Source organism: Dufourea novaeangliae, unplaced genomic scaffold (assembly GCF_001272555.1).
Source record: "Dufourea novaeangliae isolate 0120121106 unplaced genomic scaffold, ASM127255v1 scaffold124, whole genome shotgun sequence".
Classification (NCBI taxonomy): domain Eukaryota; kingdom Metazoa; phylum Arthropoda; class Insecta; order Hymenoptera; family Halictidae; genus Dufourea; species Dufourea novaeangliae.
Window position 1 is genome coordinate 2123351 of NW_015374010.1, and position 14312 is coordinate 2137662.

General features: G+C 32.0%; 5 protein-coding genes across 8 annotated transcripts; 2 read left to right on the top strand and 3 right to left on the bottom strand.

The window, feature by feature from the left end:
- Positions 1–1061: 1061 nt before the first annotated feature.
- LOC107188402 (transcriptional repressor protein YY1-like) lies at positions 1062–4018 on the bottom strand. 2 transcript variants are annotated; one of them, XM_015576687.1, is made up of 3 exons: positions 3520–4018; positions 1727–2282; positions 1062–1646 (listed from the first exon to the last, which is right to left on the bottom strand). In XM_015576687.1, exons 1-3 carry the CDS (start codon positions 4004–4006, stop codon positions 1532–1534), a joined length of 1158 nt encoding a protein of 385 aa, XP_015432173.1. In that variant the 5' UTR covers positions 4007–4018; the 3' UTR covers positions 1062–1531. The 2 variants fall into 2 exon arrangements, with proteins under 2 accessions (XP_015432173.1, XP_015432172.1); XM_015576686.1 differs by having other exon boundaries at positions 1727–2321.
- Positions 4019–4545: 527 nt separating this feature from the next.
- LOC107188466 (gamma-secretase subunit pen-2) lies at positions 4546–5361 on the top strand. Of its 2 annotated transcripts, none has more exons than XM_015576760.1 (3): positions 4546–4701; positions 4773–4877; positions 5189–5361. In XM_015576760.1, exons 1-3 carry the CDS (start codon positions 4641–4643, stop codon positions 5326–5328), a joined length of 306 nt encoding a protein of 101 aa, XP_015432246.1. In that variant the 5' UTR covers positions 4546–4640; the 3' UTR covers positions 5329–5361. The 2 variants fall into 2 exon arrangements, with proteins under 2 accessions (XP_015432246.1, XP_015432247.1); XM_015576761.1 differs by having other exon boundaries at positions 5210–5361.
- Positions 5362–5598: 237 nt separating this feature from the next.
- LOC107188396 (sugar phosphate exchanger 2) lies at positions 5599–8777 on the bottom strand. Of its 2 annotated transcripts, XM_015576679.1 has the most exons (9): positions 8484–8777; positions 8321–8399; positions 8105–8240; positions 7666–8034; positions 7230–7274; positions 6673–6874; positions 6412–6560; positions 5792–6094; positions 5599–5717 (listed from the first exon to the last, which is right to left on the bottom strand). In XM_015576679.1, the coding sequence occupies exons 1-9, from the start codon at positions 8758–8760 to the stop codon at positions 5655–5657; spliced, it is 1623 nt and encodes a 540-aa protein (XP_015432165.1). In that variant the 5' UTR covers positions 8761–8777; the 3' UTR covers positions 5599–5654. The 2 variants fall into 2 exon arrangements, with proteins under 2 accessions (XP_015432165.1, XP_015432166.1); XM_015576680.1 differs by lacking the exon at positions 7230–7274.
- Positions 8778–10568: 1791 nt separating this feature from the next.
- On the top strand, positions 10569–12502 carry LOC107188420 (E3 ubiquitin-protein ligase FANCL). Its single transcript, XM_015576712.1, has 6 exons — positions 10569–10868; positions 11045–11152; positions 11242–11489; positions 11591–11780; positions 12054–12281; positions 12367–12502. Exons 1-6 carry the CDS (start codon positions 10569–10571, stop codon positions 12460–12462), a joined length of 1170 nt encoding a protein of 389 aa, XP_015432198.1. The 3' UTR covers positions 12463–12502.
- LOC107188419 (NADH-cytochrome b5 reductase-like) lies at positions 12463–13974 on the bottom strand. Its single transcript, XM_015576711.1, has 4 exons — positions 13576–13974; positions 13272–13506; positions 12927–13138; positions 12463–12714 (listed from the first exon to the last, which is right to left on the bottom strand). The coding sequence occupies exons 1-4, from the start codon at positions 13841–13843 to the stop codon at positions 12524–12526; spliced, it is 906 nt and encodes a 301-aa protein (XP_015432197.1). The 5' UTR covers positions 13844–13974; the 3' UTR covers positions 12463–12523.
- Positions 13975–14312: the final 338 nt, after the last annotated feature.

Genomic DNA, 14312 nt, shown 5'->3' on the forward strand with positions numbered 1-14312 from the left:
ATAAAAAATATTTATTGGCAGACTAATACCAGATCAAGCTTCTATTTTTCCATCAGGCATTAAAAATTCTACAAAGATTTCTTAAACTTCTTTCCATAAGCAAACGTTGCTACTTATATAGGCCAAATTACATTACACGCTGCACACTGACAGAATTCATATAAATGTTTCGTACTTTATTATAAATTGAAATTAATCAATTTAAAGTGTTTACAACTCATAAAAATATCTTATACATAAAAATTACTGGGAATATACAAACAAATAAAGACCAGATATTATATAGCAGGAAAGAAATTCAAGATTGTAGTTTCATACAACAGATCGTGTGTTCACTCAGAATGTCTTTGAAAAACGAACTCTCCGGAAATACTTTAAAGTATTTCTCTTTTGGTGAACGCATACAGCTATAAAATGTGAAATGCATAGCTGTAAAGAAATATTTATGAAAGAATATACTTTATACGATTTAAATAACTTATCCAAGTTTTTTTGTTTTATAAATAATGTTAGAATTATAGAATGTAGGTCGAATTGTAGGTATGCTATAACGTTGTAGCTGCATGTATAAAATTGTGATATGCGAATATTAATGAATAACGATGTAATGGGATGCACGCAATCGCCATTTAATACAGTCGATATTATAAATCTATCTATAAACTATTGCTTCTTACTTCGAAATGACACGAATTTCTTAACAACTTCGTTAACGTCATTGCATCGATGCACATGTATACATCACAATGTATTCGTAAATATCACGGATAAAATATATTATGTCAACGTACATCTTTCGAATGAATCTGTTCTCTTTTTCAATGCCGACAATATTAAACACGCATCCATTTGATCTTACAATGCTCTCTCTCCCCTGTCTACTTCAATAGACAATACTTAAAAACCTCTTAATAATTTTACAGGAATAAAGGTATCATATTTTGCGGACATTAAACTATAATATACAATAGACGCATTTATGTTTCCTTTCCTTTTTCTTCTTTTGAATGACTATTAACAATTACCATTATATAGTGTAAAAAGTATATTAAGTGGTACAATTAAGTCCGACGGAAAAAGACATATCTTGTAGTTTATTCTCATCAGAATTTCTCCAAAATATACTGTATACAATATTTTACTTTACGTATAAATATATACAGTTTTGTTATGAAAGCGCACTAGGTATCAGTTAGTTACTCGGACATGAGATTGAGCAGTGCGCAACATCCTACCATTTATATGTTTCAGAAGATACACTACCTTCTTTAGCATAGTTTTACTTTATTTTTTCTTCTTTTTTCATTTTATGGTAGTTATAGTGCTCATGTTATCCATTTACTTTTGCGTCTAAGCACAGAGGTATAAATCGATTACTTAATTTCATCTCTTAAGATAACTAACAGCTTTTAGTAATGTCCTGCCCGCATCACTTGTATCATGAAAATATTTACACTGTTTAGGTTACTAATTAATGATTACGATATTCCATAGTAGGTTTAGTAGGATATGAGATCATTGTTTAGGGGGGCTAATCAGCATAAACAATGAACTGTTGATTATCCACGTCCGCAACTTCAACCTGAACAAATTGAGGTTGCTGAAGTTGAATTTGTTGTACTTGTCTCCCGATAGCATTACGTGACCTGTAAATTAACATACGACTTTATCAAATATTCCATTTTGATTATTAAATATTTATTATGAATCCAAAATATATACTTACTTAGCCTTCGCGTGTGTTAATATGTGTGACTTTAAATTCGTTGACTGTGCAAACTTTTTGCTGCATCCATCGAACGGGCAAACGTAAGGTCTGTCACCAGTGTGAATTCTAACATGAGTACGAAGATTGAAATCGAGACTAAACCTTTTGCCGCATCCTTCGAACGTACATTGGAAAGGCTTCTCTCCCGTATGAACCAGTTGGTGCCTTTTCAATTTGGAACTTTCAACAAATGCTTTCCCACATTCCGCGCATACGTGTACTCGTGGCCCGTGAGTGTGCAGATGTTTACGCATCGCGCTGTTATCTCTGAACATTTTTGTGCATCCTTTATGTGGACAGGCTATGGTGCGTTCAACACCATCTAAAACAGGCGGTTTGCGTACTTTCAATTTGTGACCAGGCCTAGCAAATTCAGCCAGTTGTTTTGGATCCGATAAATCAAGACCTGGCATTCCATCAGAAATGGAGCTCCCAGAGTGATTGAATTTGGCATTGGATTTACCAGTCATATATTCTGTGTAGTCTGGATCAGGCTCTGGATTTGAGCCTTCATCTGGAACATCCACCAGGTGAGGAGCTAATAGGACACTCCCTTTAACAATAACAAACAAGCAGTCCCAAACAAAAGCTACTGTACTTATTTTTGGTTTACGAATATTTTATAATTTTTATTTGTACTTAATTGTAAAGCCTCAAAATATCTCTTAAGCAATGGAGAACTATGTAATAATGTATCAAATGTGGAAAATAAAAGAACAGGGAACAATAAAAATTACATATTTAAAAGTTTCATGGTTAATATAATTTTTTGTTTATCAGCAAATACTGAATTTAACATAAAATATATAAAATATATATATAATAAATTTTTTATACAAATAATAACTCAACAATTTATATCTGCAAAAGTAATGAAAACTGTATTATTTATTTTAATAGATAGATTATTTGAATGTTAACTATATTTTGAAAACATTCTATTATTATGTCACAGTAATGATCAGGTGAAATTATCGAATAAATCTAATCATATCTTTTTATATAGTAAAACAGTGTGACAAAGATAAACGTAATATGAATGCTACTGAATTTACATAATAAAATTAAGAAGTTCAGAATCATATTGTTTCAATGAAAATAAATAGTAATTAATTATTGAAATTATTCCGATGTCTATAAACGATTGGACAAGAATTAAAGATTTCATACAGAATGACGTAAGAGGTAGAGATGGATACTTTCATGTCTGATAGAATAAATTCAGCGTTTTCAGTCATTTTCTACGGAAAACAAGAAATAAGAGATTCCATTCAAGTAAAATATGCAGAAGCTAATATAGATGTAAGAATAAAGGTGGAAGATCAACTAAAGTAATGCATTTAGGGAAATAAAGATAAGGCGTGGATCTCGCTAGTTCCGCTATAAGCGCAACTCCGCCATTATCATTCGTGAGGATAGATCCACGTAAAAGAAGCCATTTTCAAAATATGGCTGCCCCCTGGCAGCATAATGGCGTTCTCTCGATCAAAACAAACAACGCAAACTGTCAACGAAATCGTAGATAATAAAGAATCCGAGAACGACCCGCTGATTTCTTTAACGAACCCGTAAGAAAAGTACGGTATTGATTCGAGTCGACCGGAAGTGCGTACCAACAGTGTACATGGAGATAGGGATAGCCGTTACAAAGTCTCACGGCGGAACTACCTCGATATGTGTTCGTTTAAATTGCCAAAAGAAAAAAAAAAGAGAGAAATAAAGAGGTTAGAAAATAAACGACGAAGACTTACCATCATCGGTGCCTGAGGCCCACATCGTCACCGAGAATTCACCTTCAAGCGTCTTGATTTGCACTTGCTTCTGCTCCCACTTTCTAGCCTTCGTTTCCGAGCCCATTTCCCCGAATATCGTATGATCGGTCGTTCGGAAACGCGTTGTGCCGCTCTTTCTGGCCTTCTTTGGACCCTTTCTCGATGGACCGGGACTCGACTCGACATAAATATCGTTCTCTGGTACCGGGATCTGATCGTATACGCTCAACGGATCACTGCCGACGATTTCCTCTTGCGTCTGTAGTATGATTTCTTCGCGTCCTGGCTCTGGAAGTGGTTGAAGAGCAATCATCGGCTGGCCATCCTCTCCCTCGATGGTAGTCTCCACGGTCTCACAGGGTATTTCCACCGGTATTGTTTCTATTTCAACCTCTTGAATATCTGGTTGAATCTCCACTTCGGTTATTATGTCCGAGGACGCCATATTAATCTCCGCTGACGCCATGTTACTAATCAAAATGGCTGGCCACGGATACTCGTGCGACAAGCGGGGCGGCAAGTAACCAGTCACATGACTTGCTCCCACCATTACGATTGGGAAAGTGGTGGTCATTCAGGACTTCGTATATCTTTTGTTAAGGGTATACAGGGTGTCCAAATGTTGAAGATATTCAACATTTTCTCATACGCGGAGGTCAAGGCGCTGTAAAAGTGACCAATGCATTTTTTTGAATATATCCACAGTAATATTTCTACTCGTAGCTACGGCAGAATTTACGTAAGGTGAATCGTCAGGTATCATAAAGTAATTTATACTTTTCAAAGTAACTCTGCGATTAACTTGTTTCCTATGAGAACATTTAAAGCGCATCCCTTCCTTTCTTTTTTCGTGCTCTGTTACACCATCTTCCGGGAAATGTGAGTAACGTTTCTACTCCGGAAGAATATCTTACGTTTTGGTTTGATACTTCGCTAATGTATTTTTTATATTATTCTCCTGTTTCTGTTAACGTCTTAATTAATTTTGTTAACCGTGCTCAGATATAGCATTATAATACATAGAATAATATTGTACATGCGTGTATGAACATATTTATAACAAGGGTATAGGTCATACATTTAAAATACCTATTGTCATTATGGATTTGTCAAAAATTCCAAATGACAAGAAATTATACATCTGCAAATGGTATTTTCGAGGTGAGTCATGCTTGATTCTGATACTCTGATTATTTATGCAAAAAGTATAAATTATTTTGCTTCATTCATAGCTGGGTTTGCCCTTCTGCCGTTTCTTTGGGCTGTGAATGCTGTTTGGTTCGCCAAAGAAGCTTTCACTGTTCCGCATTATGAAGAACAAAAGCAGATTAAAAGATGTAAGTTTTTAATTAATTTATTTTAATATTCTGCTTCACCAAGAAATTTTTTTGAGTGAACTGATTATATATGTTAATGATAATGTATCATGCTACAATGGCAAAATATATATTGTTTATTGTCCCTTACATCCGTAAGATTAATTAATACCAAATCAAAATAGATCAAGATGATAACTCAAAGTTCAGTCTTTCTCTGGTTAATATTGCACAATGGCTGCAAATTATATGTCCTACCTAATGTGTTTTCATACATCTGTATGTATGTGTGTAGAACCTTTAATAGATAGCTTATTAAAATAAATTTTCAGATGTGATATTCTCTGGCATAGGTGCAGGTTTATGGTCGGCTGCTCTTCTAGCATGGATTATTACATTTCAGACACAAAGGACAGCATGGGGTGAATTTGCAGATTCAATAAGTTACATAATTCCCACAGGTATTCCTTAACATTATGATAAAATTATTTTAACTGGTAACGAATATGCAATTATTATATTTATGATGTATCAATGAAAAAAACAAGACTGTTATATTTTTATTCTGTATTTGATTAAATTGTAATACTCAATGGTATAAAAAATATAGTATTTATTTTAATGCGCATAAATATTTCGAGAATTCAACAATGTATAAGTCTTAGACAAGAGTACAAATCAATACTTTATACGTTGCATATTAAAACAAAAACTGAAATTTTAAATGCAGAGATTAAAACAATTTATTTATTTATTTATATATTCATTTTATCCTTTGTCTAACAAACGAGAATAAAGTTACACAGCTCGTCGTCGTTGTCTGTACATTTGGATATCTCTGTAAACCAATCTTGATAAAAGCTGAAATAATAAAGATTGAATTAATTTTATGAATGTCTGTTATCGATTAATGATTTAATATTAAGAAAACGTACCAACAATGCGAGCATGTCTGCGAACATGAGCACATAAAATACATTATGCCAACCACCCCAACGTGACACCAAGCCTGCTAACAATGGCCCTACAGCAGCACCGATACTGCCTGTTCCATCGATGATAGCAGTGACTGTAGCTAAAGCTTTAGAATTATCTCCTAGGCTAGGATGAGTTCCTAGCTCAGCTGACACAGCAGTTGTTATCAAAGCATACGGTCCATTGACCAATAGTCCTGCTAATACTAGTAATACTATGTTGATGCCTAGACCCGTGCTTCCAATGTAGTCATATATGAACAACTGCATTAAAATGGGTTACGATATAAACAAAAAATCATTAATTTAAGAATGTCTAGTGTTTACATTATGAAGTATGTACAAATACATTCTACACTAGTGACAAGCAACCTTTTTTTGCGATGGGCCAAAGTTGAAAACCCAATAATCTGAAACCTAATTTATTCATTTAAACAGTGTTAATCTACTTTAGCTTTTATTTCATTTTTTATCACCTTAGTTGATGAAAATAGATCGCACAAACAACTTCGGCGCATCACAAATAAGTAACCAGTGGGTCGCAGGTTGCTTGTCATTGGTCTAGATGAAACAGTACATACCACGGGAACCGCGAATCCAAGCATAAGCGCACATGTTAGAGCACTCATGCCAGTATAATCGGATAAAACACCGGCTGCTATTGCACCAGCAATTCCACCGACATCGAATAAAGTTGAAAGATCTGCACTGAATGTGGCGCCATAAGTATCTAAAAGAGAGATAAAAGTATTTGTAATGTGTGTTAATACAATATCATCTACGTGACAGTTGGACCATTCATTGTGGGACATCCTTATAATTGTAACATAATAAATACTAACTTGTTGCTGCAATGTACAATGGTAACCAGTACAGGAATGTATAGCTTACAAGCTTCGCAAAGAATAAGGAAAGAGAATATTCTATAACACCAGGTATATTCATAGCTCCTACAAATCCAATTGCATTTCCTCTATGATGATCATGTACACGCCTATGTCTTGATAATATCGGGCTAGTTTCAGATCTTGTACTTGCAAAATCCTTGAAAGAAATAAATCGCTTCATAAACATTCATAGTGATAAGTGTTAAAACATATGTATATATATATATAATATATTAGGTGTATGCAAAAGTAATAGGATAATATGGAAGAATTACTACATAATTTATCATGTGAAATAGTTCACTTTATTTTCTAAATCTTTTTGCCATTTTTCTGGAAAGAATTGAATCCCTTATCGATAAAATAAAATGAAACAACAGTCATAACTTACACGCGACGGTCACTATTTTTGTATATACCTAATAGTACAGAAAACAAAATGCATTTGATGTTAATCCAACTATGTGTAAGGTGCAATATTAATTATGTAAAAAAAGAATGCATGCACTTACATCAACACCAACTTGTTCGCGGTAGGCGCAGCGATAGATGAGACGCTAAGTACAGCAAATGGGTTATCTTTAGTGAGCATATGGCATGTGCAAAAAAATATACATATGAATAATACGCATCAAATTATGAGTCTTACTACATAATGTTTGTGTAATATACTAGAAAATTACATATGAAATTAAAAAATTAAATAGAATATAAAAGTGAAAAGCGTTTAATGGTAACTATACATACAACAAAATGGAATTTATGCTGATAATATATTCTGAAATATATCATATGCATGAGAACCTTAAAAAAATCCATCTACATTCCAGTGCTAGATATAGAATAACAAAACTAATGGTTATGAAATATATATTTCTATCAAAGGACAGCATGCTGATAGTCATACTAGAACCCTGTTAAAAAAAATAGAAAATGTTTTCAACTTACATCTTCAATGTCATTACTGAAATGTTCACATTCATCTATACCACTGCTTTCATCCGAACTGTGAGTAGCATCAAATTTCCTGTATCTAGGAGGAATAGGTGGAATACATCCTATGTCTATGGGATTGGGCACTAGAAATAGGAATATTATAAATCCTGCTAAGCCCATTGTGGCTCCAGGTACCATGAAACTTAATCCCCAATCAGATTCCACGAATTCAGCAGCTATTAAACTACCCAAAATGTTCCCCAATGATGTATGAGAGTTCCATATTCCAAAGATTAAACCTCGTTTTCCTTTTCCAAACCAATTTCCAACAACAGTAACCACACCTGGCCAACCTGACGTTTGAAAGACACCACCAATTGCCTACATAAAATTAATAATGAAGTATATTTACGTGAACAATGATTTACTTTCTGTAATTGTTATCATGTACCTGAACTAGAACAAAATACCATAAACTGTGAATATTGTATGGCCTAGCAATACCAAAAAGATAACATGATATACCCGACGCAAGCATACCATATGTAAGAAAGTAACGTAGGTTTACTCTTTCAGCTATAAAACCACTGTACAGAAAAATATGTACGTTATAATCAATATAGTGTATCTATGTTCTGCATCATAAGTAAGCTCACTTCAATGTCACCTGAGGAACATGGCTGCTGCGTACGTGAACAGAAATGCAGAGTCTAACATGCCAAGTAATGCTGGAGCATCTTCGGTATCTGAAAATGAAATATTAAATAAACCTTTACTTGATTACATTCTTTTCTCACAATAATTATTTCTACCACTGAGTTACAACTTACCAAATGGAGCCCAATCACACCATGTATCTCTATTTGTACTATTAATTAAAAAATTTGGAGGTGGTGACAAACTGCTACAGTTAAGACTCAATACATTCTTGACAACAGATATTGGCTTTCGCGTCATATGATAACAAGTGTATGCCAAATATGTCAGGGCCAAGATGCCACCCTGATGCCATGCCATTCGATTGACACGGCGATGAGGACAACATGTGGAGACTGTGCTTTCTAATACTTGTGTACCCCATGGCTGGTCTCTTATTGTTCCACTCATATTCGATAAAGAATAGTTTTTTTTATTTCTTTTATTAAATGACTTATCAGTGTTAAATGTTATGGATACTTCAGAATCCACTATATTAGCAAATTTCACAAGTTTCTTTGTACTTTATCAGTTTAATATTTATCATCTTATAGAGCACTGTATTATTTTAAAAAATACAGGAAACACATGTAGCTCTGCATTAATACTTTGGACACAATTAAAGATAATACTGTGTACTTTCTTTTAAATAATCAGTATGATTCACAAGATTTAATATTTTCTATTCTCTTTTGCATATAATTAAATTTATTAATCACAGTACGTGATCATTGTAATAAATATACTATTACTTATAGAAACTTTTCTCTATATCATTGGTAAGTACAATTGGTAAAACTCTTACTCAGTTATAACACATTATTGTGTGATACTTTGTTATATATAATATGTATATATATATATATATATATAATAAAGATGTAACATTCACGTATATGTATATATTTCTTTTTGGTCTCAATGCCACATCTGCTGTACATATCTCTTAAACTTCACTCTAATGTTTCAATCACATTCAAGGTTTTAAATTGGCAACAGAAGAATTAGTTTAGTCTGATAATCACAAATGACAAAGGAACAGACTGTGACTCATAACCTACAACAAAGAAAATCACATCTGTAACATTCCTTCGTGTTATGAACACGTAACATTTAAGTATCGTTTACTTCACATGTGTTGGGATGCAGCATTGTCACTTTTTTTTCCACTGTCCTTAGGAAAACTATAAGAAATGCAATGCTAAACTCTGTGGAATGTTTACTATCGCGAGTGATACATGATAACGACGTGACACGTAAACTCAACCATGTATAAACATTTTATCCGTACACATAGGCAAGATATAATGCAGATTTCCGTCCAAGGTCATTTAGATTCAAATAGTTCGATTAAAAGTTATAAAAATTAGGAAAACATAATCTGTACAATGCAGACAACTCACAAAGAAAATACTTTACTAACAATTGCACCATTCATTTTTACGTTTAAAATGAATAAAAGCAGCATTGAGTAACCATAGTAGATTATGTTTTAAAGAGTACAGTCTCAAGTATGTACATAGAAGATTTTACTCAAAATTCATAGAAAAACATTGTGAATTTAATTAATCTTAATACATTGGAATTTTGATTTATGAATTCACTTAAATACAATTATTTCTTGAATTTAATATATATATATGTACGAATGTCATCGTATGAAAATAATCAGAAAAAATAATAAATAATAATTGTGTTTAAAAACTAATTTATTAGTATAGAGTAAGATTAAGTTTAATACAAGATCTCTCGATCACAAAAATGTTTGACACATGTAATTGTCGATAAAATATGTAGGTATTGTAGGTATATGTATATGTTTGTGATAAGTGTGATAAGCTAAGAGAGCTATGTAGCTAACAGTTGAACAAAGAAATTTGTAGTCGTTAAAAGTGTCAACTTTTGTTCGTTTCAAATTTTACTGTTACTTTGAGGTGTTTACATGTTTACAGCATAACCAAATATATAGGATATAACAACAAAACTTGATGGGAATTTAATGAAACTTTTGTATCATTCTTAATTTCTTAAAACTCTTGAACGAAGTAAATATTTGTATGTACAATTCTTATTTTTATGAAACAGTTCTAAGAAAACTATACTCTACATATAAACAACCTACTATACATATAAACACCTCTACTTATCACTGTTGATATTTGTACCTTTTGCAGTTAATATGTTCTTAACGATAACAAGAATTTAATTAATTAAACATAATGGTTATTAACGATTACGAAGCTATTATTCAATGGCACCCTGAAATGATACTAATCTCTGAGATTCCGGTTACCTGGCAAGGATTTTTGACAGTTTCGTGTCGATCTCGTTTTGGATGTACTATTCGTATCAAATTAAAACTAGTTGTACCGAATTATCCGTCTTTCCACAATGCAAAAATTAATTTTGGCAAAGAAATTACACTTATACGCAACACCAATTTTAGACAACAGGTGGAGGATTTAATGGCAAATAGTACGAAAACTTCGTTGTTTTTAAGGCAATTACAGTCACTTATAGTAAGTCACAGGAAACACTTGTATATATTTTATTAACTTCTCAATAATTATTTTGGATGTTATATAACTTTTTAGTTTTTTCATATGTTGTATATGTTAATAATATGTATCCGTTTATATAAATTTATTAATTCTACATTCGATCTGAGAACTAACAACAGGAACAATTTAAACAGAGTAATTTCATTGATGCTACTTATATAGAAGGTAATGTGTATGAAGCAATAGATAACAGTGCACTGGATATACTACAAGAATTAAAGGATGCTCTGGAGATTCCATCTGTATGTATTCAATTTCTGATACTAATATCTTTATTACATAATAGTTTGAATAACATAAATATACATTACATAAACTTATGTTCTTGAAGGAAGTTCAACTGTTATCTGACACTAGTTTAAATATAATCAAATTATCTATGAACAATGTGTCTTTAAAATTACAAAGGACAAAGAGCAGTGCGTGTCCGTGGAGTGTTATCTATTCAGATTTGCCTGAAATTCCTGCCTTTGGACCTTTTGAAAAGAATGTATCGACATTAAGTATAGCACGAAATAAATTGAAATTACAAGTAGAGATATTTGAGAAAGCTTGGTTCAATCTGCAGCAGATCGACAAGTAAACATAATTTACTCATTTAAATTTAACATTGAAGAAGAATATTCATTAAATTATTTCATAAATATGCATTAATTATATATCATTCTTTTAACAAACAGGAACTGTCAGATACTAGATCCATTACAACCAAAACTTTGTCATCTCTATCGCAGAATTTATTTAACATCATTGTTATCGATGTTTGTTAAAATAGATCCCTTGAATCCCATGGATGTACCTGAAATTAAATTCATGGGTAGTGAAACACAAGCTGAATTGCAAAGGGATTTGGTGTCTAAGAATGTGCATGTATGTAAACCTATTTTTTTCCCCATATGCCAATATATTAAACCATAATATGGCAACAAAAGTTCATCCTCAGTATTTTATTCATCAATTAAAATTTAAAAAAAACATTAAAATTATCTGATATTATTTTACGTTGTAATTTTTGCATCAATAAAACACTAGAAAATAGGGTGTAACATGTCGATGTGTCACATGGCAACCAATGTGTTAAAATACAGATTGTTGGTTTCATTCAAAAAATTATGGTATTAGATACTTCTGTATTTTTTTCAGAACTGGAATCCAAAATGTAATATTATAAGTAATTTAATGATGCTGTTAAATATAGACACATTTCCCAAAAAAGAAGAGGAAGAATACATAGAAGATAAGAATGTTATTGTCTCTGATAAAGAGTGTTGCATTTGTTTCTCTATGGAATTAGACAATGAACTATTACCTGATAAAATCTGCAGTAATGAAAAATGTAGAAGACACTTTCACACACCTTGTTTATTACAGGTATGTTTATTCAATACTAGATTATTTTGTATAGAAGTATTAAAGTTTAAAATAGCATTCATAAAATACATCTATTACCTTTTAGTGGTTGCAAGCTGTTGCTGGGAATCATATTGTATTTGACCATATTCATGGTACTTGTCCACAGTGCCAAGAAAGTATATCATGTTGCATAAAATAGTATTCTTAATAATGCACCTTCATTTAAGATAAGTTACATGATATGTTTACTCATTGGTTTATCATTCAAACACGTTTATGTGTTTATAATTCATTTCTCTTGCCCATTGTTCAACAGACTTATTGAATTCGTTTGAACCACATATTAGGATTAATGTTGTATTATTCATATTACCTTCAAGTATTTGATGGACTGACTCTTTATTTAATCGGCCAGGTTTTATATTTATACCATGAAGATCATGAACTTCGTCTGAAACATAAATGACAAATATGTTTTATCATTTAAGTAGATGTGTAGTTTTAATTTTATTATTTAATGGTAATTAGATGTTCGCACAAAAAGTGTTATACAATATTAAAATTTTACCTAAAAAAACATTATCTTGTATACAGGAGTATCATACGAATATGAAATGTAGTTAATACTTTTACTGTCGAACTTAAGAAGAACATGTAACTCACTTTGCAATTCTGATATGTATAATGCACATTTAAAATTCCAATAATCTGATAAAATTTGCAGTTCCTTCTTCAAAGGAATCTGTAATATATTTAGAAAGCATCCAATAAAATGAATCCTTGTTTCTTCAAGTTCATTGTCTATAATTGATTTTGATATGGGATACATTGCTGTTATTCCAGATCCCATACTAAACATAATTATATTCTGAAAACTAGAGGAAATTTTTTTAGATTTTTGTATATTATTCATCTTTCAATGGCTCCTACATATGACTCATTTTATTAATCTAATATTCCATCTAAAGAAAAAGTGAAGTAACCATAGAACATAAATAATTTTCAAACCTGTTGTGCTTATACTTAAAGTTCCCATATGGTCCTCTAACACGAATTCTTTCGCCAATTTTTGCATTTCTTAAATATGTACTAAACTTTCCAGTGTGATAAAGCCTGATTAAAAATTGAATGGTATCATCTGTATAATAAAATGGTGTGAATGGTTTAGTCGCATCATATAAATGTAACATAACATGTTGTCCTGGTTCTATTAACAAGGTCATGTTATTTTTTGAATTTATTTCTATAAATAATGTGAAATTATAATTAATAATATACTTAAATAAATTAAAATGTAATACCAGGAGTCTACCTTGACATTTCAAAAGGAGTAAAATATAATCATCCGATGTTTCTTTTATGTCAGTGATTTCGAAAGTCTTGTACGAAAATTGGCATAGTATATTTTTCCTGTTTTGTACTTCTACATTTTCTTTCTTCTTCTTTTTATACTCCTCCAATAATTTTGCATGTATGTCAAAGATACAAGGGTTACATCCATTGTGGCAGCAATCTTCTTCTGATGGTGTTACTGGCCTACTACTGTCATTGTTAATATTACTTGCATTATTAATATTCATATTATATTAAGTAATTTTAAGTACATATTCAAACATAATAAACTCTACCACACAACAATAACAAAACATAATTAGGAAATAACAGATTTTTCTATCCATCTAAAACAATTACATTGAAATATTAGTAACATCGTGCTATCGGAAATATGTATAACGAAACAATTTGAATTAATTTGTAGAACGTTTCGTATGCTTTGCAAATACAGTATCATAGAGGAAATGAGAGTGCTCAGTGAGCATTACTCAGGCTACTCAATGCTCAGCCTCACGCCCGGGAATGCCCGGGAATTCGTCGTCCCCAGTTGTCCCCGAGTCCCCGAGTATGTGTGCTACACCAAGCGGCCAATTCCAGCATAATAGTCACTAATAGTATAATAGTAATCATGATAGTAATAGTAGAAATCATGTAAGAATCTAACCATTTTGGTTCCACGCTAGCATATTCAACATGATGGGCAACTCAGCGGCC